Raw genomic sequence first — 21984 nt, forward strand, 5'->3', positions numbered from 1 at the left:
TTTCGATAGTTAAAAGAGATTGGAGGGCAACTAACTCCCCCCCCCCCCCACGCCCACTTTTTTCCCGAATGCTTCCGATAAAAATTTTGAGATAGTCATTGAGTTAAAAATTATTCAGAAGTCAGATAATAAAAATTCAGGTGTCGACATTACCTTCCAGGATCCGGGGGCAGGTATTGCTAGTTATGCCCTGCGGAATATATGTTTATTATGAAAGGGATGCTCGTATAAACTTCAGAGAGGGCTCATTTGATTTGAAACTTAAAGTTCAAGTTCACTTTTTAACAGTAAAAAGATATGCGAGGGCAACCAGTCCCCCCCCCCCCAACTCCTTTTTTTTCCAAACCCATCTGATGAAAATTTTGAGATAGACATTTTGTTAAAAAAAAGTAGTTCAAAGGTCGGATAACAAAAACTCCGGTGTCAACACAGCTCCCCAGGGCCCGGGAGAAGGCGTTCTAAGTTATGCCGTAAGACCATGCATGGTTCTTATGAAAGGGAAGCTCGTATAAACTTCATAGAGGACTCATTTGATTGGAAATTGAAAGTTCTAGTTCACATTCACTTCAGCATTGAAAATAAAAAATAAAATTAGAGTGAAATAAATTATTGAACTGATGGATCTTTCAAGGACTAATATCATTATATATCAATTATTGAGCTTGATGTTCTGTATATTTTCCAACACTGTTCAAGACGTATAGAGTTTTCAGTAAAGCGCCAATGACGCAGAAGGTTTTAAGCTTTTACAGTGAGAGAAGCAGGCGATATCCAAACTCTTGTTTGTAGTGAATTTTGTTCGTTTCAAGCTTGATTTGCATATTCAATTTAAGTTTCACTCGTTTTAAGATTTATTTATTCATTTACATTAATATCTATCGTATGTTTGTTTGCATTAATTGTATATTTAACTTCTGTTCGTTTTAAGTTTCATTTATACTTCAATAGCAAAATATTTTTTTTTTTCGTTTTAAACTTGATTTTCATATACAATCTAAGCATTACTCGCTTTAAGATCTATTTATTCGTTTATATTATTACTTGTTGTATGTTTTTTCCTATGATTATTTATTTAATTTATGTTGGTTTTGGGTTTCATTTATGCTTTAATAGTAATTTCTGGTCGTTTTGAGTTTGAATTTTAACAGGTATTTGTATCTGCTGAGCTTAAGTTTAAAATGGCCTTTACTTTTCTTTGAAAAACTTATTTTTCGGAAAGTTTTTTTTTTATTAATTGTGAGAAAGAGTCAAACTTTAGAGTAAAGAGCGGGGCATGGAGGAGGGGACAGCCCCTTTCATATACGGAATAATTTCTGTTCGTTTTAAGTTTCAATGTCGCTCCTTACTTTCAGTTAAAAAAAACTTGTTTTTTTATTTAAGTACGAAAAAGGCGTGATTGTACAAAGAAATCTTTTGTATTTGATTAGCTTTTAATTTACAGGGCCTGTACCCTGAGCCAAAGGGATATTAAAGCACAAGTGATTTTGCTGAAAGAGTTTAAGTACACGGAACAAGTTTCGATACATAATAATAATAATAATATATTGCAAAAACAGGCTTGCGCCTCTATCTACAAGAATTTAAATAATCAAATGCTTTTTCACTATAATGATTGTCAATCTTGTTATATAATCTGCTCTAAACAAGTATTGCAAGTACCCTGGGCCAATGGGACTTCAAAAATACAACAAACTTTCCGAAAATGGCGAACAAACATATAAAAATATTTTTCAATATATTGAATTTAATCTTATTGGGAATGTATCATCCTGAAAGCAAAAAAGGCGTTTTATTCCAGAAAAATTAGACCCCTTTCGTATACCCAAAGCTAGCCATTGTACCACCATGATGTGGCGTACCATTTGATTAAAAATGGTAAGAAAATGAGATAGACAAAATTTTGAAAGCACTAGTTAGTGGCACCATGTGGTACTAAGAAAATAGTTGACCCGAATAAGATCCGTTCAGAAGGCAAATGGATACTCCGTAAAGCAAAGACGGAGAAAATTCTAAAAGAATAAAAACTGCTAGCTTCAAGTTAATGAACCGATCATCCAGTTGACAAAATGTTCAGAATTTTCAGCGTTCCCATATGCGTCTGAGTATGGAGCACAACCTTGAATATATTGTCTTTATGAAGTTTTTAAATAGAATCCCAGAAAAATATTTACTATTCGCTAATGAAAATACTTTCTTTTTTTTAATCAATTCTTAGTATTGTATAACATTATTATGCGTATAAGAGTAAATTCAATTTATTTTCCTGCAAAATCTTATCAAAATGTCACAAGAAGAAGTAATCAATTTTGCTTGTGGAAGAGTAATATAAGAGATAAGAGACGGCGGGAAATTTCCCGTAATATAGTAATATGTCGGATAAGAGACGGCGGGAAATTTGCCAACGGAGATTTTCTGGCAGAGAATTTCTTTTTTTTTTTTTTGGGGGGGGGGGGAGGGTGAATACACCGGATCCTTCTGGACCCAACAATTTCAACAACCCAGAATAGAATCAAAGTCGATTTCATTCAGTTTCTTTTGTCATCATACTTTGGAAATGACGTTCTAAGTTAGCCCGGTCGACTCTATGAGAAAATGTTTTTTTTTTTTAAGAAAATTAAACGCAAAATCGAACAAAAAATCAGGAAAATTAAATCCAGTCGATATTGAAAACGGAAATAATTGTTTAGGATTGAAGGAACGAAAGTCAATATAAGCATTTGAAAGAATACAGAAAGGCAAATAAACATTTCCCACTTTAGCTACTCTTGTAATTTGGTTCAATATGTCTTACCCGCTTAGGAACAACAGGCAATCCAGCCAAAAATCTCTCCTCGGCTTGTTTCTTCTGAAGCTCAATCGCAGCATTCATTTCTCCAATACTCATCGCTCGCTTAGCTGCACAAATACGGATATGCTTCAATCTTTTCTGGCCCAATAATCCACTTTTACAGCAAATAGGACAGGGTAATTCATCAGGTATATCACTAGCTTCCACAGGAGAAATCGATGACGAAATATGTTCGTTACTATTATCCGGAGTGACACGTAGAACAAAGTCATTATCTGAGAGATCTTTTTCTTCGTTTTTACTTGTGTCGTTCTTTTCTTTTTCTTCTTTGCGAAGACCATTTAAGGACGGCGAAGTAAAAGATGAAGCACTAGACAGACTCTGTACTTCTTGAAAAACCGTTGTTTCTACCGTTTTAGACAACTTTTTTGGCAACTCTGGGGCACCTTCAACAAACTCAGAAACATCTTGTATGATTATAACTTCTGAGGCACTAGAGGACTGTTCTCTGTCTTCGGGAGATCTTGTAGGCTCTCTTTCACTTTGGGATATTTTACAAGCAGCAGATTGCTCTGCTTGTATCGCTTTCAACTTCAGATTACATATTTCAGGTGAAACTTCATCAATATGTAAAATTTCCCTTACTTTAAGTCTAGATAAGTTTCTATTGACCGCTTCACATGTTACGGCATGATCAGCTTCCCTAGTTGTATAGCTTCGATGACACTGGAAACACCGCTTTACATCGTTATTTAACAGAACGTCACATTTCTTTAGAAGAACACGTGCGGATTGGGAAAGTTTTGCATCAGTCTGAATGCATTTTTCTTCGTCTGGAATTTCAATAACTTCAATTTCTTTTTCATTCTTCTGCTTTTGTCGAAGAGAATAATCGCTCCGAGACTTCTTTAATTCAGGGGTTCTCGGAGATCTTATTTTAGGAAAACTAGATGACTGAGTGTACCTAGAAACATCAAAGTTACTTATTTTTCTACTTTTTTTCAAGTTCGCTATCCAATGCTGCTAAAATGTTCAACAGTTCAAAAAAAAGTATATCGTAAAACCGAGCACCATTGGGCACAACGCCCTAAATATTGGTAATTAGTTACCAAGAAAGCAACCCTCAGTTAGTTTAAAAAAGTAATGACGTGTCAGGTTTCTTCAACGTCAGTACAAGTTCCCTTTTGAATTGTAAGAGTTATGAGTCAAAATGATTAGGATTTTGCAAAAGGGGTTGAAGAATAGAAAAGGCTAGTATAATAAAAACTAGCAGCATTTATCTAACTAAAAAAAATATACAGGACAAAAATTTGAGCATTTTTTAAGAAAAATGTAGAAAGGAAAAAAGAAAAATAGCATAACTTTTGAAACAGTGAGAGAATCCTCCATTCGCGCTTTCCATGTCTGATAAGTTTCTAACTTCAATATCTTATCAAAGAGGATTTACAGACCGCTGATAGCAAAAAAAAAATCGAATAAATAAAAAATAAGAAGCCAATTGCTCTGCAACAAAATTACTAAGCCTCATAAGCCAAATTTTTATTCAGAGATTTAATGGATAAAATGTAATGAAACTATAATTTCAACATTATTTTTTCAAGTGATTATAAGAAACAGTTAATTTTTTTGAATCCCCTTGGTTTTTTCAGTTATTAATTGAAAAAACTGTTTCCACAAAATAAGTTTTTCAAAGAAAAGTAAAGAACTCTATTAAACAAAAAATGAGCAAAAATAAAATCAAATAATCTACCAAGCGTGCCACTAGCCCTTTCAATTTCCAATTGAATGAGCCCTTTTCATGTTTCTACAACATCGCTTTCAATAAAAACCTTATATGCCCCCAGGGCACAAATCCTTAAAGACCTAATTTCCAAAACTTTCAACTACGTTGAATAAAATGGCTATCTAAAAGTTTTGATTGGATGTATTTGGGGAAAAGGTGGGCGTGAGAGGGGGGTTAGTTGCCCTCAAATCACTTTTGACTATTAAAATGGGCACTAGCCCTTTGAATTTCCAATCGAATGAGCCCTTTTTCAAGTTTCTACGACAAAGATTTCAATAAAAACCTTATATGCCCCCAGGGCATAACTTATAACCCTTGCCCTGAAGACTGTGGGGGGGGAGTGTCCTGCTCAAAGGTATAATTTCCTGAACTTTAAACTGCGTGGAACAAAATCTCTATCTCAAAATTTTGATTGCATGTGTTTGGGGAAATGGTGTGCATGGAAGGGGTGTTTATTTCTACACAATCACTGTTGAATATTATACAGGAAACTAGCACGTTCAGCTTCCGATTGCATAAGCCCTTTGTATAATCTCTCTAAGAATGCTTACTATAAGAACCTTCTTTCTCCACAGGGTATAGGTTACTACACCTGCCCTGAGGGGTGAGGGGGGGGGGGGTTGTGATCATCAAAGACCTAATTTCTAGATAATAAAACTACATTGAATAAAATGGCTATCTTAAAATTTTGATTGGATCTGTTTGGGGAAAAGGTGGGGGTTAGTTGCCCTCCAATCACTTTCGACTATTAAAAAGGGCACTTGCCCTTTGAATTTCCAATCGAATGAGCACTTTTTGAAGTTTCTACGACAACGCTTTCTATAAAAACCTAATATGCTCCCAGGGTATAACTTAAAACCCTTGCCCTGAGGGCTGGGGGGTAGTGTCCTCCTCAAAAACATAATTTATATCTGGAATATAACTAAGCTTAACACAGTGGCTACCTCATATTTTTGCTTGAGTATAATTCGGGAAAGGGTGGAAATGTAAAGAATGCTACTTGCCTTCCAATCACTTTCGACTATTAAATAGGGTGCAAGCTAGTCACATTTACAATTGAATGAGCCCTTTGCGAAGTTTCTACGACAACTTCTTCGATACGAAGTGTACTGGTCTAAAGGAAAAAAATAATAAATAATACATTATGCCAACATTGTTCTTATATGCCCCCAGGGCATAACTTAAAACACTTGCCCTGAGGGTTGTGGGGGAGTGTCCTCCTCAAAAACATATTTTCTACCTGGAAATCAACTACGCTGAGCAAAATGGCTATCTCGAAATTTTGATTGGATGTTTGGGGAAATGGGGGGCGAGGAAGGGTTGTTAGTTGCCTTCCAATCCCTTTCGACTATTAAAAAGGGCACAAGTCACTCCAATTTCCTATCGAATGAGCCCTTTTCGAAGTTTCTGCGACAACTCCTTCGATACGAAGTGCCCTGGTATGAAAAAATAAAACACTGTGCCAACATCGTTCTTTACTTAGGCAGCACGATTGCGCTGCCTATGATTGGTAGAAATCTCCAGGTCCAAACAATTTGAATTGTTTCTCTAAATTTAATATATTTTTGTGTATTTTAAATACGAATTTTTTATATAATCAGCTTTTCAAAGATGAATTTTTGCTTTTATTATATTGTAGAATTTATGGCGTTGAAAACCACAACAATTATGGCCGTACATTGACACAATTTTTTCACTTAATCAGAAGATATTAGATCTTAGCGAACAAGCAGCTGGAGCTCTGAAATTGGCTCAACTTACCTTTTCAAGCAGAAATCTGCAAAATCGTCATCGTCATCTGAATCAACATTTACTATTTTTTCACTCTGTATTTTACCGTTATTTTTACGGGATAATTTAGCTCTCAGCGACATCCTGAAAAATAATAAGATATTATTGACTTAAAGGGCTTAGAAACAAAAGAGGGAATAAATAGAATTTTCTGAGTAGCTTTTTTTATCTCGATAACAAGATATGAAAGCCATCAGAGCTCTTCCTGGGAATTCTTCTTTTAATTTAACATCCCAGGAAGAATGAACTATATTTGGTCTTACTCTTTCGCAATGGTAAGTTTAGTCTAAAAAAAACACCGCATTCTGGTTGTTTTCTGCAGACTGAAGAAGAATCATTTGCGACAGAACTTCCATAAAAACCTCCGCCATTCAGAAGTAGCGTTCGTTGTAAAAAAAAATATTCACCCTGAGAGTAAAATAGATCATCATCGTTACATAGAGAACGTCCACAAATCAAAAGTATGGATAACCGTGTTTTGAGCAAAAGTAATTTTCAACAGACTCGGTATGCCTGAGAGTATATCTTTAAAATGTGAAAACAACTATAGGGCTGGGTTTCATTTTTTTTTTTTTTTTTTTTTTTTTTTTTTTTTTTTTTTTTTTTAATAGTATCTCCTCTGTGCAGCAATGGCTTTGCAAGTTGTTTTTCAGACCCGTAAAGGCTCCAATAAAAGCGGACAGCAGCGAGTGTCAGAGGCGATTTCTGACTTAAAATTGCATTTTCACAACAAATATTACAAAATTGTTGTCGCGCACATGAGTTTCATTTTTGAATGACACATGAAATTAATAAAACACTGTTTTTTATAAAAACTTTTAAATAGAAATAAATTGGATGTGACAGTCCACAGTCTATTATAACATCTTTTCAGTTTCGATCCCAATGCTTAGGAGGGCGTCTTGTCTTCCATGGTTAGTTTGGTTAATAGCCCCTTCAAGAAACATAGCTTCAAAGTTATACGAGAGGAACTATAATTTTGCAAATATTGTTTCAGACAGATGTATAGGCAAATTCATGTCTCATAGTCATACAAAACACGTATTTCTGCACAGGCTTATACGTAGATATTCATGTAGAATCTCGGCCAGAAATACTAGTAGACAAAGCCTTGTTGAATACATGTTACCGTGGATGTCCGAAATCTGGTTATTTGTCGAAATTCACTTGAGAATGTCCGAAATTCCTTGTTCTCTGCTTGGATTCAATTAGCTTTGCGAGTCAGCTTTTTCAGTCTTAGGTTAGACTATATTAGCTTAGGTTATGATCTCGATTATAATTTTCTCAACCAAACAGTCACTGAGGAACAGACGTTAAAACGTAGAATCTGATAGGACTGAGTCTTGAAGTGTGTTATCCACTTTCTCCATACTTATATATAACATATAAGATAATTAGGTTATATTAAATAGTTAGGTCAGATTAAATTAGTTGGGATAAATAGTTAGGGATAGACAGTGGCAGTGTCGGGAATTTCCGCCAACCCTTGTGTAATGTATAATTCACGGAAATTGAGCCGCTGATGCAAGTGTTTTTTTTTCTACCACAATCTTGCCACGAGAATTCTAAATAGTGGTCGCAGTGACTTAATGTAATAAACATTAAAGGAAACAATATGACGAGGCATGTTGCAATAACGATTTTAATTTTCTTTTTTTAAAGTAGGCTACACTTAGAGAACGAGTGAGTGTAAAATCAAAAGAAATTACTTCTTCATATTTTTGACAGTGACTGTAGATTTATATTTAGCAGTCGAGGAAAATTTACTTTTGTCACTGGCATGACAAAGTGAAGACTACGTGTTTTTGGCCGACTGGTTTGTTGTTCTTGAAAATCTGGTTAAAGAAAACAGCTAAAAATAGAAGCATCTTCAAGCTTAACCAAAAGCTGAAATAGACAATCATTTTGATAAAGTACATAATAATAATAATAAACACTTTTATTGCCATAATAGCACACAGCTAGCAGCGGACGTTACACAACAAGAAAATATAACACTAAACAACACGGATAAGTACAGACATGAATTATTAAAACTTTACACAGTTGTTTGAAGAACTTCCTCATTGTAGTGTTTCACAAAATACGGAGCAAAAGACGATAGATACCAGTTCAATGCCTTTCGGGGAGGAGGAAAAAGGAGTTGGCATGACGAAGTGAAGACTCTTCTACGTTTTGTTGGCCAACTGGTTTGCTGTTCTTGAAAATCTGGTAAAATTTTGAGATGGACATAAGAGTTTAGGCAATTTTTCCAAAACCCATTGCAAGACGGTGGCGCCTTTCAGATAGCTTCTGAAGCATCAGTCTCCGTAGACTGTCCTCATAGGATGTACAATTTGCCCCAAGCATTAATTGGCATGCCTGCTTCTGAATATTTTCAAGGTTTTCGGTTTGGATAGCTGTTGGACCTAGACACTAAACAGAAGAATCATATTCGATTTGTGATTGTACATACATACAGGACAGACTGCGCATAATACAATTTTGGACGTAAAAGCGAGTGGGGCATGCAAATGAGTTCCGGCAGAGGGGTACTTTTTGGAAGATAATTTGTACATGTGAATCCAAGTTTCAGGTTACTTTTGAAAATTACTCCAACAATTTTTATTCCATCTTTAGTTGCAAGTCCGATGTCTTCTTTGGACGGAATTGTGGTTTTCAAGAACCTAACACAGAAAATATGGTTTTTTGTTTCACTAGCAGAAAGCATGCAAACTTATATTTGCGCTACAAAAGGGTTGAAAACAATCAAAAAGATCAGAGGTCCTAATTTTGTCCCTTGAGGAGCGCCACATCATATTTCTTTGGTTTCTGATGCTTCATTCTGGGTTAAAGAAACACATTGGTTTGGATTATGCAGGAAATTTGCAATCAGTCTCACAAGAAACTCCCGAGCAACCATTTCAACCATGGCTATTTGGTGTTGGATGATATCAAATGCCTTTAGTCACTGAGCAGAATTTATGGGCATATCTCTTCTTTCTTAAGACGTATAATCAGATCACTAAGAAGATATACGAGATAGTAGGTAGTATTATGTCCAGGCCTAAAATAATTTGCCAATTGCCTAAATTAGCTTCGATGTCTTCTATAGACAATAGAAAGTAAGGCCCTCGAACGCTTTGGAGAGGCATACGGTTTTTGAAATAAGGCACAAATCAATGGGTGAGAGGTTTTAATTTCAGGAATGGGAGTTATGTAAGCTGTCTTGAGGCAGCCCGAGAATGTAACATCTAATAGAAATTTATTGAAAAGGGGCAGCCAAAACAGGACCAACCTTCTCAGAGCAAATAACTATCAACTAAATAGGAATTTCTAGGGGGTAATGGAGGCTATTTAATAGCAATGTCCTTTCTGCACTTCTCTACAGCAGCAAGTGCTGGAATTTAAATCAGCAACAGAAAAGACGGATTCTTGCCTTCGAAAGATTCTGAACATCGACTGGAGAGATCACGTCACAAACCAGATAGTCCACTCTATCTCAGACCAGCCCATAGTTACAGATGTCATTCAGCAACAAAGGTGGCGATACATTGAACACGTGATCCGAATGAAGGATGATAGGATCCAGAGACAGATCTTGCAATGGCAACCCCGGGAAGTCTTCAGGAGAGGTCAACCAAAGAACACCTTGTGTCACCCCTATCAACGGGACCTGTCCAACATTCACACGGCGACCCAACCCCAATAGGAAGATGTTTGGGCGGCGGCGCACATGCAGGATGACTGGCGTCTCTTCGGGGATGCCCTGGATGCCTCTGGCAGCACAGGAGAATCTAAGGTCTAAGGTAAGTGGGTAATTAATCTTCCTGGTGTCAAGGCGTTCGAGCTTCTTGCATAATTCTTGGGAGCGAATGATCGGAATTTGTTCGATGGGTCCAATGTCAGTAAACTCATCTATAGATGGGTGTGTACGATATATATTTGAAAATGTAAGTTGATCTGATCAGTACTTAGAGATTTACCATCAATATCACATACTGTCCGCTGTTTTGAAGTTTGTCTCATAATCTCCTGGACCTTTTGATGGAATCCAGAGGGGTTGGAAGAGCATCGAATTCCCTTTTAGATTTCTTTATATTTAGACATACGATATTGCACATTTTTTTAGCTTCATTTTGAAACCCCGATCTATAGACTTCACTTCTCGATTTATTGAGATTCTTAAACTTTTTAGTGATCCATGAAATATTTTGCGACTGGACAAAGATTGTCTTTTCAGCAAAGATTACTCTATATTCATGAAATAGTAAAAGCAGTGAACAGTTGCATTCATTGCTGTCGTTTTTCATTGCAAGAACAGTCGAAAGGTTCTTCCTAGCGAGCCGACCACACTAAATCTGGAGTTGTTCCTGAGTCTGTGGTTGGTGCTTAACAATTGACTAATATATTTCAGGGGTTTCCTCCATATTACAGTAAGGTGGAGCGTAAGTGAAAGCGAACTTGACAGCCAGCTAGCCTTCAAATAACTTAAGTCACCCAGGATCTAAAACAAGAAGCGTAAGGGAGTCGACATTTTATGTAGTCAACCGAATGATGTAAGTAGAGTACAAGTTCCTATCGAAACGATGCTCTTAGCGGGTAGTAGACTATGTCAAAGATAGCTGACGATACTACTTTTGGTAAGTATCACGGTCTAGCTCAAAGCTACAGAATTTCATGCTCTGGTTTCCTAGCAATAGTTATATTTAGGGCTCGGTTGGGTGTCGCAAACTTACACAGAAAGTCAACCCCACCACCAAGACTCACAATGACCCTATCCTCATAGGATCTTAGGAGTGGAGACATATCGTACCAAGTTATAACTGTGTATGTGTCAGATGTGGACCAAGTTTCACTTAAGCAAGCCATATTGATGTGAGTTTGCACAAATAGTCCAAGAACAAGGCTACATTCAGAAAGTGTACTGCTAAAGAATTCCCGAAAGCTATTTAGAAAATAAGCTTTTTGAGCAGATCAGCTACCAGATCAAACCAAACAAATTACAAACCTAACCACGATAGGACCTATCGCTCGATTTGAGCAAAAATTAGTCAGCAAAAGGTAAAAAAAAAATTACAGGAAATAGATATTCCAAGTCATAAGAGTTTTATACTTGGGACAAAAGCCCCAAACTCAGCTTTCAACATCATCTTGAACTTGACCAAAAAAGTATTTCAGCTGAAGTACTAAGACATCGTAAACTAAAACTAGTTATATACTTGGGACAAGTCCGTTTCGTACTTGGAACATGGTTTAATGCTTAGGACTCAAGGGTTTTCATCATTTTTTTTTTATAAGTCAGATACAGTCATATAAAATCACAAACAGATAAAATTACAAAGTTTCTGATTTTAGAAAATTTATAATAATTAACAGACATGTCAATTAGAAAATGAAATGTCCAGCTTGGCCAATTTATTCTGGGTTCGGCATCTTAGAACTTGCCACTTTCCAGACTATTTCACAGCTTTTGTAGCAATACTTTTCTGAAAAGGAGTAATTCTTTTGAAGCAATGGGCTTCAATTTCACTCTCACCATCTTTGACAACTTCCAAAGTTTTATAATTGTTTTTCATCTCCCACGACAAGGACAAACTTCCCACCCTGAATCTCCATTTCCGCAGGGAAATAATCTATGTTTTCATGAGATGCTGATGGGCGTTCCCATTCAGCCTTACTGCCAGCACTTTTGTGACTACCAGCGTATTTTTCTTATATTCCAGATACAGGAATGATGAAATGTTCCTGCTTTCACCAAAACTTACTTTCACTTTCTGGCATCCTTTTTGTTTGAAATAGTTTGATTTTGCTTAATAAAACACCTAACTACTTTCTCTTCAACTTTGTTTTTCTTGAAAACGACTGTGTCGGAAGAACACAAAAGCTTAATTTCCACCACCACATTTTCTTGGCCGAGCTTTCACAAAATGGTCAAGTTCCAACTGGCAATACAACACTGGGAGAATCCGTTGTTTGGCTTTCTTTGGTAGAGTGATGGGTGGTCAACATCCTTAGGGTTTTGATGACTGAGACATTGTTAACGGCTAGGCCATAAATATTTTTAAGTTCTAGCCTAATTGTACTTGAAGATTGTGCATATCCTGCATTTCACTCTCAATTTCACTCTCGCCATCTTTGACAACTTCCAAAGTGTTATACTTGTTTTTCATCTCCTACGACAAGGACAAACTTCCCACCCTGAATCTCCATTTCCGCAGGGAAATAATCTATGTTTTCATGAGATGCTGATGGGCGTTCCCATTCAGCCTTACTGCCAGCACTTTCGTGACTACCAGCGTATTTTTCTTATATTCCAGATACAGGAATGATGAAATGTTCCTGCTTTCACCAGAACTAAATTTCACTTTCTGGCATCCTTTTTGATTGAAATAGTTTGATTTTGCTTAATAAAACACCTAACTACTTTCTCTTCAACTTTATTTTTCTTGAACACGACTGTGTCGGATGTAGACCCCGAAGCCGCGCCGAAAAGTCGGCGGCGCACCGCCGAAAAAAAAATCCGCCGAGCTAGTATCAGCGCGCTGACGCCGCCGCTGATTCTATCGGCGGCGGCGTCACTAATACGCCGCCGGTTTTTTTGTTTTTTTGTCCCTTTTTTTTACTTATCGATATCAACCTCTGGGGTTCAACCGTCATACCGGCTAATCTGTCTCTTAAAGAAAAATACTGTCATCTTGGGCTCGCCATGCATATCGGTTCTTAGGAAGAAGTAGAAGAAATTTTTCTTGAAACAAAAATTCTACCTTCCACTTTAAAACTCTGTTCAATTCCTTTCTGATTTTTCGGATGAAAAGAGGTAGGTAAAAGAGCATTAGGCGATTCAGGATGTTATTATAGACAGCGCAATCGCGCTGCCTAAGTAAAGAACAATGTTGGCACAATGTATTTTTTTTCCATACCAGGGCAATTCGTATCGACGGAGTTGTCGTAGTAACTTCGAAAAGGGCTCATTCGATTGGAAATTGGAATAGCTAGTGCCCTTTTTAATACTCGAAAGTGATCGGAAGGCAGATAACACCCCTTCTACGCCCACCATTTCCCCAAACACATCCAATCAAAATTTTAAGATAGCCATTTTGTTCAAAGTAACTGATTTCCAGCGAGAAAATATGTTTTTGAGGAGGTTACTCCACCACAACCCTTAGGGCAGGGGTTTTATTTTATGACCTGGGGGTATATAAGAACGATGTTGGCATAATGTATTATTTATTATTTTTTTTCCTTTAGAGCAGGGCACTTCGTATTGAAGAAAATAGCATAGAGACCTCAGTAAAGGCTAATTAAATGCAAAATTTGAATGGCTTCTGCCCATTACATTAGTCGAAAGTGTTTGGAAGGCAACTAACACCCCATCCACACGCACCATTTCCCTAAACATATCCAATCAAAATTTTGAGATACCCAGTTTTTTTAACCTATTTGAAAGTCCTGGAAATTGGGTTTTAGAGGATAACATCTACCCTCACAGCCATTAGGGGCAGGGTTTTAATTTATACCCTGGGGGCATATAAGGTACTTAAAGGAAGTGTTGTCATAGAAACACAAAACCAGATCATTTGATTAGAAATAGAAAACCCTAGTGCCCTTTTAAATAATCGAAAGTGATTAGAAGGCTTGACATTTTCAAACAATTTGTGGTAACGAACTGTAAGTAAGGAGCGACCCAGCTCAACGGTAACCAAAACTCTAAAAAACAGAATTTTGATACCAATAGATACATCAAAAGAATAGGATTTTAATTCTGATTTCAAAAATGTAAGTTTCATCAAGTTTAATCTTACCCATCAAAAGTTACGAGCCTGAGAAAATTTGGCTGATTTTCGAAAAAAGGGGGAAACACCCCCTAAAAGTTACAGAACCTTGATGAAAATCATACCATCATATTCAGTGTATCAGAGCACCCTACTGTAGAGGTTTCAAGCTCCTATCTAGAAAAATGTGTAATTTTCCATTTTTTCCCAGAAGAAAGATCACGAATGCGTGTTTATTTGTTTGTTTTTTTTCCAGGGGTAATCGTATTGACCCAGTGGTCCTAGAATATCGTAGGAGGGCTCATTGGAATGGAAACTAAAAGTTCTAGTGCCCTTTTTAAGGGACCAAAAAAATGTAGGGTAACTAGGCCCCCTCCCACGCTCATTTTTTTCTCAAAGTCACCCAATTAAAATTTTGAGATAACCATTTTGTTCAGCATAGTCGAAAATCTAATAAATATGTCTTTTAGGATGACTTAATCCCCCACAGTTCCCAGGGGAAGGGCTGCAGGTTATGAACTTTGCCCATTGCTTACATATTGTATTGGTTATTGGGAAGTATACAGACAATTACAGGAAGGATTTTTTTCTGGTGGGGGGGATAGAGGAGGGGGTTACTCGGAGAAATATTTCCGTGGAGGATGTTTCTTTGGAGTAAGGGACATTTCTATGAAGGGGGCGCCGGATTTCCAAGCATTATTTAAAAAACGATCAGAAATTAAATTTAAAAAAACAAGTTTTTTCAACTGAAAGTAAGAAGCAACATTTGAACTTAAAATGAACAAAGATTATTTCGTATATGCGGGGGTTCCCCTTTAAGTCAATACCTCGCTCTTTACACTACAGTTTTTTTTAGTGCTTTCAAATGAGCTATTTATTCTATTTAAACGACGTTTTTGATTCAGGGGTTTGTGAATTTTTTTTTTTTACTTTTAACGTAAAGAGCGTGGTATTGACTAAGAGGAGAACCCCCTCATATACGTAATAACACATACGTAATAAAAAAAACAATAATAAAAAACAAGCGATACGGCTCAATAGTAATCGAAACTTTTAAAAACGGAATTTTGATGTCAATAAATGTATCAAGTGAATAGGCTTAAAATGCTGCTTCTAAATATATAAATTTTATTAAGTTTAGTATTACTCATCAAAGGATAAGAGCCTGAGAAAATTTATCTGATTTTTTAAAGAGAGAGGAAACATCCCCTACAAGTGAAAAAATTTGAATGAAAATCCCACCGCCAGATTCAGCGTATCAAAAAGCCCTATTACATAGGTTTCAAGCTCATATCTGCAAAAATCTGCAACTTTGTATTTTTTGCCAGAAGAAAAATATACGAATATAGAAGTTCGTCACGTAAGTTAATTTGTAAATTACGTCAGAATCAAATTTAGAGACAGCCATTTAGCAAAAGAAAACTAAAATTTTTATGCAAATTTTGTTTACTTATTCAATAACAGTGAGCCAAAATCAAAGCTGCATTAACTAAAAAACGATCAGAAATTAAATTAAAAAAAAACAAGTTTTTTAAGACTGAAAGAAAGGAGCGACATTAAAACTTAAAACGAACAGAAATTATTCCGTATATGAAAGGGACTGTCCCCTCCTCAACGCCTCCCTCTTTACGCTAAAGTGACTCTGTCTCACAACTTTATTTTTTAAAACAATAAAAAACTTTAGCGTAAAGAGCGAGGCGTTGAGGAAGGGACAGCCCCTTTCATATACGGAATAATTTCTGTTCGTTTTAAGTTTTAATGTCGCTCCTTTCTTTCAGTCTTAAAAAACTTGTTTTTTTTATTTAATTATAATAAAGATCGATGGGGTATAATATATCATTTTTTTTGTTGTTGTTGTTGTTTAGACCAGGGCACTTCGTATCGAAGGAGGTGTCGTAGGAACTTTGAAAAGCACCCGTTCGATTGAAAATAGAAAGGGCTGATGTCCTTTTTAATAGTCGAAAGTGATTGGAGGTAAACTAATCCCCCTCCCATGCCCACCCTCCCATTTGCCTTTATGTTTAAAAAGTAAATGTTGCCTTAAGATTAAATGCACTGTGTTAATGCTAATTCCCAATAAGGATCTCAGCAGTATCCCAAGATCGACTGGGGGTATTAATTTCAAACTTTCGGGGCTACTTCTGCTCTTAAAATGTAACCAAATAAAAATAGCGTAAGTGTATGCAAGCTATGAAAGAAAGTAAACAGATATTTTTACCAATTGTATCAAGTTTTTCATTTCAGTGCAACTAGAGGTGGTATGAAACTAAATTAAACACTACTGTTTGTGTCCAGATTTTTAAAAGGGTCAATGTTGTTAAAAATTGCTGAAAATTTTTTTCCAGCATACAAATTCTTAAAAAAGAATTTCTTAAAAAATCTTAAAAAAAACGAAAAGATTTAAAGTATTTTTTCTCTTTCCCTGAAAAGATTATGTCAACATAAAACGAACAGAAATTAATTAATAGAACTGTTTCCACAAAATAAGTTTTTCAAAGAAAAGTAAAGAACTCCATTAAACAAAAAATGAGCAAAAATAAAATAATCTACCAAGCTTGAAACTACCACAAATCAGCATCTATAAATAAATGAAACCCAAAACGAACAGAAACTACAATAAATAACAGAGTTAAACTCAAAACGAGCAGAAACTAACGTAAGTTGTGCTAAAAACCCCTATACCTTCCCAAGGCCAGAACATAATTTGCTTGTTATTGAAAAAAATACAAATGAATGTGCACTGTCAGCTTAATATGCATATACTGATATTTAGTAATCTAAATGTTAATATTATCTGATTCATTAAAGTTATAAAAGTAAAAACATTTATATTTTTTCAGTAAAGTGCAAATTATGTTCTGGGATGGCATTGGGGTTTTGAGACCAATTTATGTTAATTTCTGCTCGTTTTGAGTTTGACTCGGTTATTTATTGTCATTTCTGTTCGTTTTGGGTTTCATTTATTTATCGATGCTGATTTGTGGTAGGTCCCTGGTTGTTATATTATTCGATTTTGTTTTTGCTCATTTTTTGTTTAATGGAGTTCTTTATTTTTCTTCGAAAAACTTATTTTGTGGAAATTTTTTTTTTAATTAATCTGGAAAAGAGCTAGAGCGAGTACAGAAATACATCTATACAGATGAATTACATTTTTTTTGGCACAGTAAGCAGAACACCTTGAGGTTGAAGCAGCCTTAAACTATGACTTGAAACTTCGTAACCTGACCACTTCTTTTAGAAAAGAATTTGGGAGGGTTTTTCCGTTTTGACAAGAAAAGACGGTAAAGGAGCAGTTTGATTCCCCCGGTAGTATAGTGCGCAGGAGCCCTATGGTAAAAGTCCAGGTTAATTTCTCCTGTGCTGTAGGGTATTGGAGCCCTGTGGTAAAGATGCAGATTAGTTCTCCCTTATAAAAACAACTCATTTCAGGAGATTCAAAGAAGAAGCCCATTTGCAGCACTCTTTGGGACCTCAAGGTTCAATGCTAGTATCAAATCCCGCGAGTGTCAGTTTACGCTCGTCAAGTTTTGGCTGTACCGGCCACAAGTGCCCCAGCTAAACGGCTTTTTTAGCACGACAGGACTGATAGTGACTGCAAAAAGATTAATGGCTCCAGGCAGAGTGAACTAACTAACTTTTGTTACATCAATTGTAACTGAAGTGATATAACCGCTGATTTAAAATTATTGTTAAGCCATGGTATCTAACTTGTATACAGTGTTTTTTTTTATGTTGTTATTTTTTTTTTCACTTCCTTTTTGGATGTATTTGATGAACTAGGAGATGTTTGAACTTCAAACTTTGAAAGTTATACACAAATTAGCCCAAGTCATTAACAAAAAGAAAATGACTAAACACGGGATTTTATAAGAATAATACGATGTTAAACATTAATCCAACATAGGTTTCCCTGGGTCTAGTGGCTAAAAATGAGAATTCTACATGGTCTGATCGACTGGGAAAATTAACACTTTCCGCAGGGCCCAACAAATTACTGTTTTGTCACACTGTTTTTGTATGCTTTTAACCAACCATTTAAAAATCCTTACTAAAATCAAGTTTAGGTTGAACGTGCTTGGTGAAGTTTGATTTTTATTATTATTTTTAATCAGAAAAATCAGCGCGCCGTGGTGCGCCGCCGGTCAGAAATCGGCGGCGCGCCGCCAAAAGAAATTCGGCGCGCCTGGCGGCGCGCCACCGCCGATACTAAATCACACATTCGCCGCCGTCATGTCGGCGTGGCGCGGCTTCGGGGACTAGTCGGAAGAGCACAAAAGCTTAATTTCCACCACCACATTTCCTTGGCCAAGCTTTCACAAAACGGTCAAGTTCCAACTGGCAATACAACACTGGGAGAATCCGTTGTTTGGCTTTCTTTGGTAGAGTGATGGGTGGTCAACATCCTTAGGGTTTTGATGACTGAGACATTGTTAACGGCTAGGCCATAACTATTTTCAAGTTCTGGCCTAATTGTACTTGAAGATTGTGCATATCCTTCATCAGTGAATATGTTGTTATTAAATGGTCAAATTGCAGAAACACTATCCTGACATAGCTTGCAGCTTGGAGTAAAACTCAGTGAGCAAACTGTCCCAAGAAAGTGAGGGATCTCATACATTAAAACTGGGATGTCTGGCTTATTTAGTTTTTATAATGGACTCCGTCCTAAGGAACAAAGCAAAAGCTATGAGAGAGCATGAAATAGAATAGAGAGGTAAAACTTTCACAGGTCTAGATTATGCAGACGATTTAAGTGTCTTACATAAAAATATTACCAACATGAATGATTTTTTGGGAGTTCAGTGTGCAAGAGTAAGCTTGACAATTAATGTTAAAAAGATTGATCCGCTTAGACTAGGAATAAATGCGGGAGAAAATGTTATGTTAAATATCAATAAAATCGATCAAGAGAATAACTCCACTTACCTGGGTAGCATCATAAGCAGCGCAATAACGCTGCCTAAGTAAAGAGCGACGGGGGCAAAATGTTTTTTTTTCATTTGTTTTTGTTTTTTTTTACACCAAGGCAATTCGTATCGAAGCAGTTGTCGTAGAAATTTCGACAAGGGCGCATTCGATTGGAAATTGAAAGGGCCAGTGCCCTTTTTGTAACAGTTGAAAGTGATTGGAGGGCAACTAGTTCCCCCTCCCACGCCCACCATTCCCCCAACACATCTAATCAACATTTTGAAACAGTCATTTTGTTCAGCGCAGTTAACAAGTCCGAAAAGTATGTCTTTGAGGATTAACCCCCCACAACCCTCAGGGCTAGGGTTGTAAGTTATGCCCTGGGGCGTAGAAGGTTTTTTTTGTAGAAATAGTGGTCGTATAAACTTCGGAGGGGGTTCATCGGATTGATAATCAGAAGTTCCAGTGCCCTTTTTAAGATTCAAAGTGATCGAAGGGCTGGTGGCCACCCACACCTTGTATTTTCCCAAAATGCATCTGATAGAATTTTGAGATGGGCATTTGTTGTCTTAAAAACTTCTAAGAAGGCATATTCGATTGGAAATCGAAAGGGCTAGTACCCTTTTTAATAGTCGACAGTGATTGGAGGGCAGCAAGCCCCCCCCCCACCCATCGATTCCCAAAACACATCTAATCAAAATTGTAAAATAACCATTTGTTCAGCGTATTTGAAAGGTCGAAATTATGTCTTTGAGGATGACAACCCTCCAGATCCCTCAGGGCAAGGGTTGTAAGTTATGCCCCGAGGGCGTATAAGGTTTTTATGGAAATCGTGGTCGTATAAACTCCGGAGTGGGCTCATTGGATTGGAAATCATATTTTCTAGTGTCCTTTTAAATAGGCAAAGTGATCGAGGGCAGCCATTCCCCACGTCATATTTTCCGCAAATGCGTCTGATAGAAATTTTGAGATAACCATTTGTTCAAAAATAGTCCAAAGATCTTATAATATGGCCTTTGGGGTTTTATGGAAGGGTTAGTCGTGTAAACTTTAGAGGAAGCTCATTTGATTGGAAACATATAGTTGTAGTTCCCTTTTGAGAGCCAAACATGATGGAGAGCAACTAGCCCCCCACCCCTTCCCTGACATCCTCTTTTCCCGGAACGCATTCAATTGAAATTGTGAGATAGCCATTTTGTTACCAATAGTCCAAAAATCGTATAACAATGTCTTTAGAGTGAACACAATCCCCCAGAGCCCATGGCCAAGGGTTGTGAATTATGCATAGGGGCATACAAAGTTTTTATGGAACGGTTGGTCGCATAAACTTTGAATCGGATGGAGCTCATTTGATTGGAAGTCGGAAATTTTAGTACCCTTTTTACGAGCCAAAAGTGAACGGAGAACAATCAGCTCCCACAAGCCTATCACTCCCCAAAACATATCCGATCGAAATTTTTAAGAGAGCTATTTAGTTCAGCATTGTTGAAAGGTCCAGAAATTTTTAGCCTCCCCACAGTCCTCGGGACAAGGGCTGTAAGTTAAGCAATTCGTTCAGTGTTTACACATAGTATAATTTATTGAGAAAGGTATGCATGTTTGAACTTTACTTTCCAAGAAGACGAAGGGCCTCCAGGCGAGCCTTTCAGAGAATGTTGAGGGGAATGTCGAACTAAGTCAAAACACGTTGTGTGGATACGGATTGCCAAAACGGTGTGACAGGAATAACTGAGTATATTATTTTGGAAAATTCAGGAAATGATAAGGGAGATGATCAAAAAGGCAGTATTTGTATGATATCAATACTACTACAACTACCACCACACTACTTCATTTACAGTATTGAGGGGAAATTCGAACTAAATCAAAAGATGTTATTTGCATGCACATTTTCAAAATAGCGTTCCTCAAGAATTGATTTGGATATTAAGTTGGAACTTTCAGAGAATGCTTAAAGGGAAGATCATCTCATCAAAAGGCAATATGTGAACGCTACTACCTATACTTCTGTCATTGCTACATTTACTATTACTGTTTCATCTACTACTTCTATTGTAGCTGCATGTAGGGCTAAAATCATCAAAATGTAAATCTTCAGAAGTATGTGAATGTATTGGTGGTCAAAAGGACATCGGTTTTTTCGTAACGACGGCTCAAAGAATTAAGTTAAAACATCCAGGACTTGGTGAGAGGGATATTCTACTGACCAAAAGACAATATATTAATACAACTGCTGCTAGTAGTACTTCCGCTTTTCATTACTATTAATAGTAATATCAATACTACTAGTGTGACTACTCTTACAACTATACATAAGCGTTTGAAGGTAACATTTGCAAGGAATTTTGAGAGTGGAAGGTGAACTAAATCCCAACACGCCGTCTGTATGCAGGTAGTCAAAAAAGTGTAAGAGCAATATCTTAGGAACAGTTTTGTGTGTGAAGTTGAACTTACAGGGCTCACTGTGAGGGACGTTGAACTAACCGAAAGAAAATATTGGCATCCTAACGCTACTACTTCTACTCATACTACTATTGCTATTATTAATGCTTCTATTACTACTACTGCCACTAAGGCTTAGGCTACTACAATTAATTCTACTGCTAATAAAACTAAGGATATTAAGGCGAAAATTTTGGGACATAAAGAAACTGTAAGGAACTAATTCAAAACACACTATGCCCACACAGATTATCAAGCGGATGCATCGGAAATGTTTCAGGAACAATTGATGGTATTAAGCTGAAACTTTCAGCGTGTGTTGAAAGGCATGCTGAAGAAACCAAAGGTGCTATGCGCATACTGCTACTAATAATGCTACAACTATTGCTACTGCGCAAGCTAAGGATGTTAAGAGTAGGGTAAGAAGTACCATTTCTACCAGACATATAGCAAATACCATGTTATTCTAACAGACATATAGGAAATATCATGTTATTCTACAACGCCCCCGTACAAAC

The 21984-nt window shown here is 36.7% G+C and overlaps 2 protein-coding genes across 3 annotated transcripts in view; both read right to left on the reverse strand.

Moving 5' to 3' along the window:
* Nucleotides 1-21984, reverse strand: part of mus312 (mutagen-sensitive 312) — a 119198-nt gene that overhangs the window by 55150 nt on the left and 42064 nt on the right. For both annotated transcript variants that reach the window (XM_089105215.1, XM_089105216.1), the window contains exons 3-4: nt 6333-6446; nt 2792-3752 (exon numbers count right to left, since the gene is read on the reverse strand). In XM_089105215.1, coding sequence (XP_088961341.1) covers nt 2792-3752; nt 6333-6445 — 1074 coding nt within the window. In that variant the 5' untranslated portion in view covers nt 6446. The remainder of the gene's footprint in view (nt 1-2791; nt 3753-6332; nt 6447-21984) is intronic.
* The window catches only part of LOC148940721 (uncharacterized), a 31100-nt gene continuing 17716 nt past the window's right edge, over nt 8601-21984 (reverse strand). The window contains exon 3 of the mRNA XM_089105051.1: nt 8601-8777. Within this exon, the coding sequence (XP_088961177.1) occupies nt 8601-8777 (177 nt within the window). The remainder of the gene's footprint in view (nt 8778-21984) is intronic.

This window comes from Artemia sp. Qi Xiang Cuo, chromosome 19 (assembly GCF_049724085.1).
Source record: "Artemia sp. Qi Xiang Cuo chromosome 19, ASM4972408v1, whole genome shotgun sequence".
Classification (NCBI taxonomy): domain Eukaryota; kingdom Metazoa; phylum Arthropoda; class Branchiopoda; order Anostraca; family Artemiidae; genus Artemia; species Artemia sp. Qi Xiang Cuo.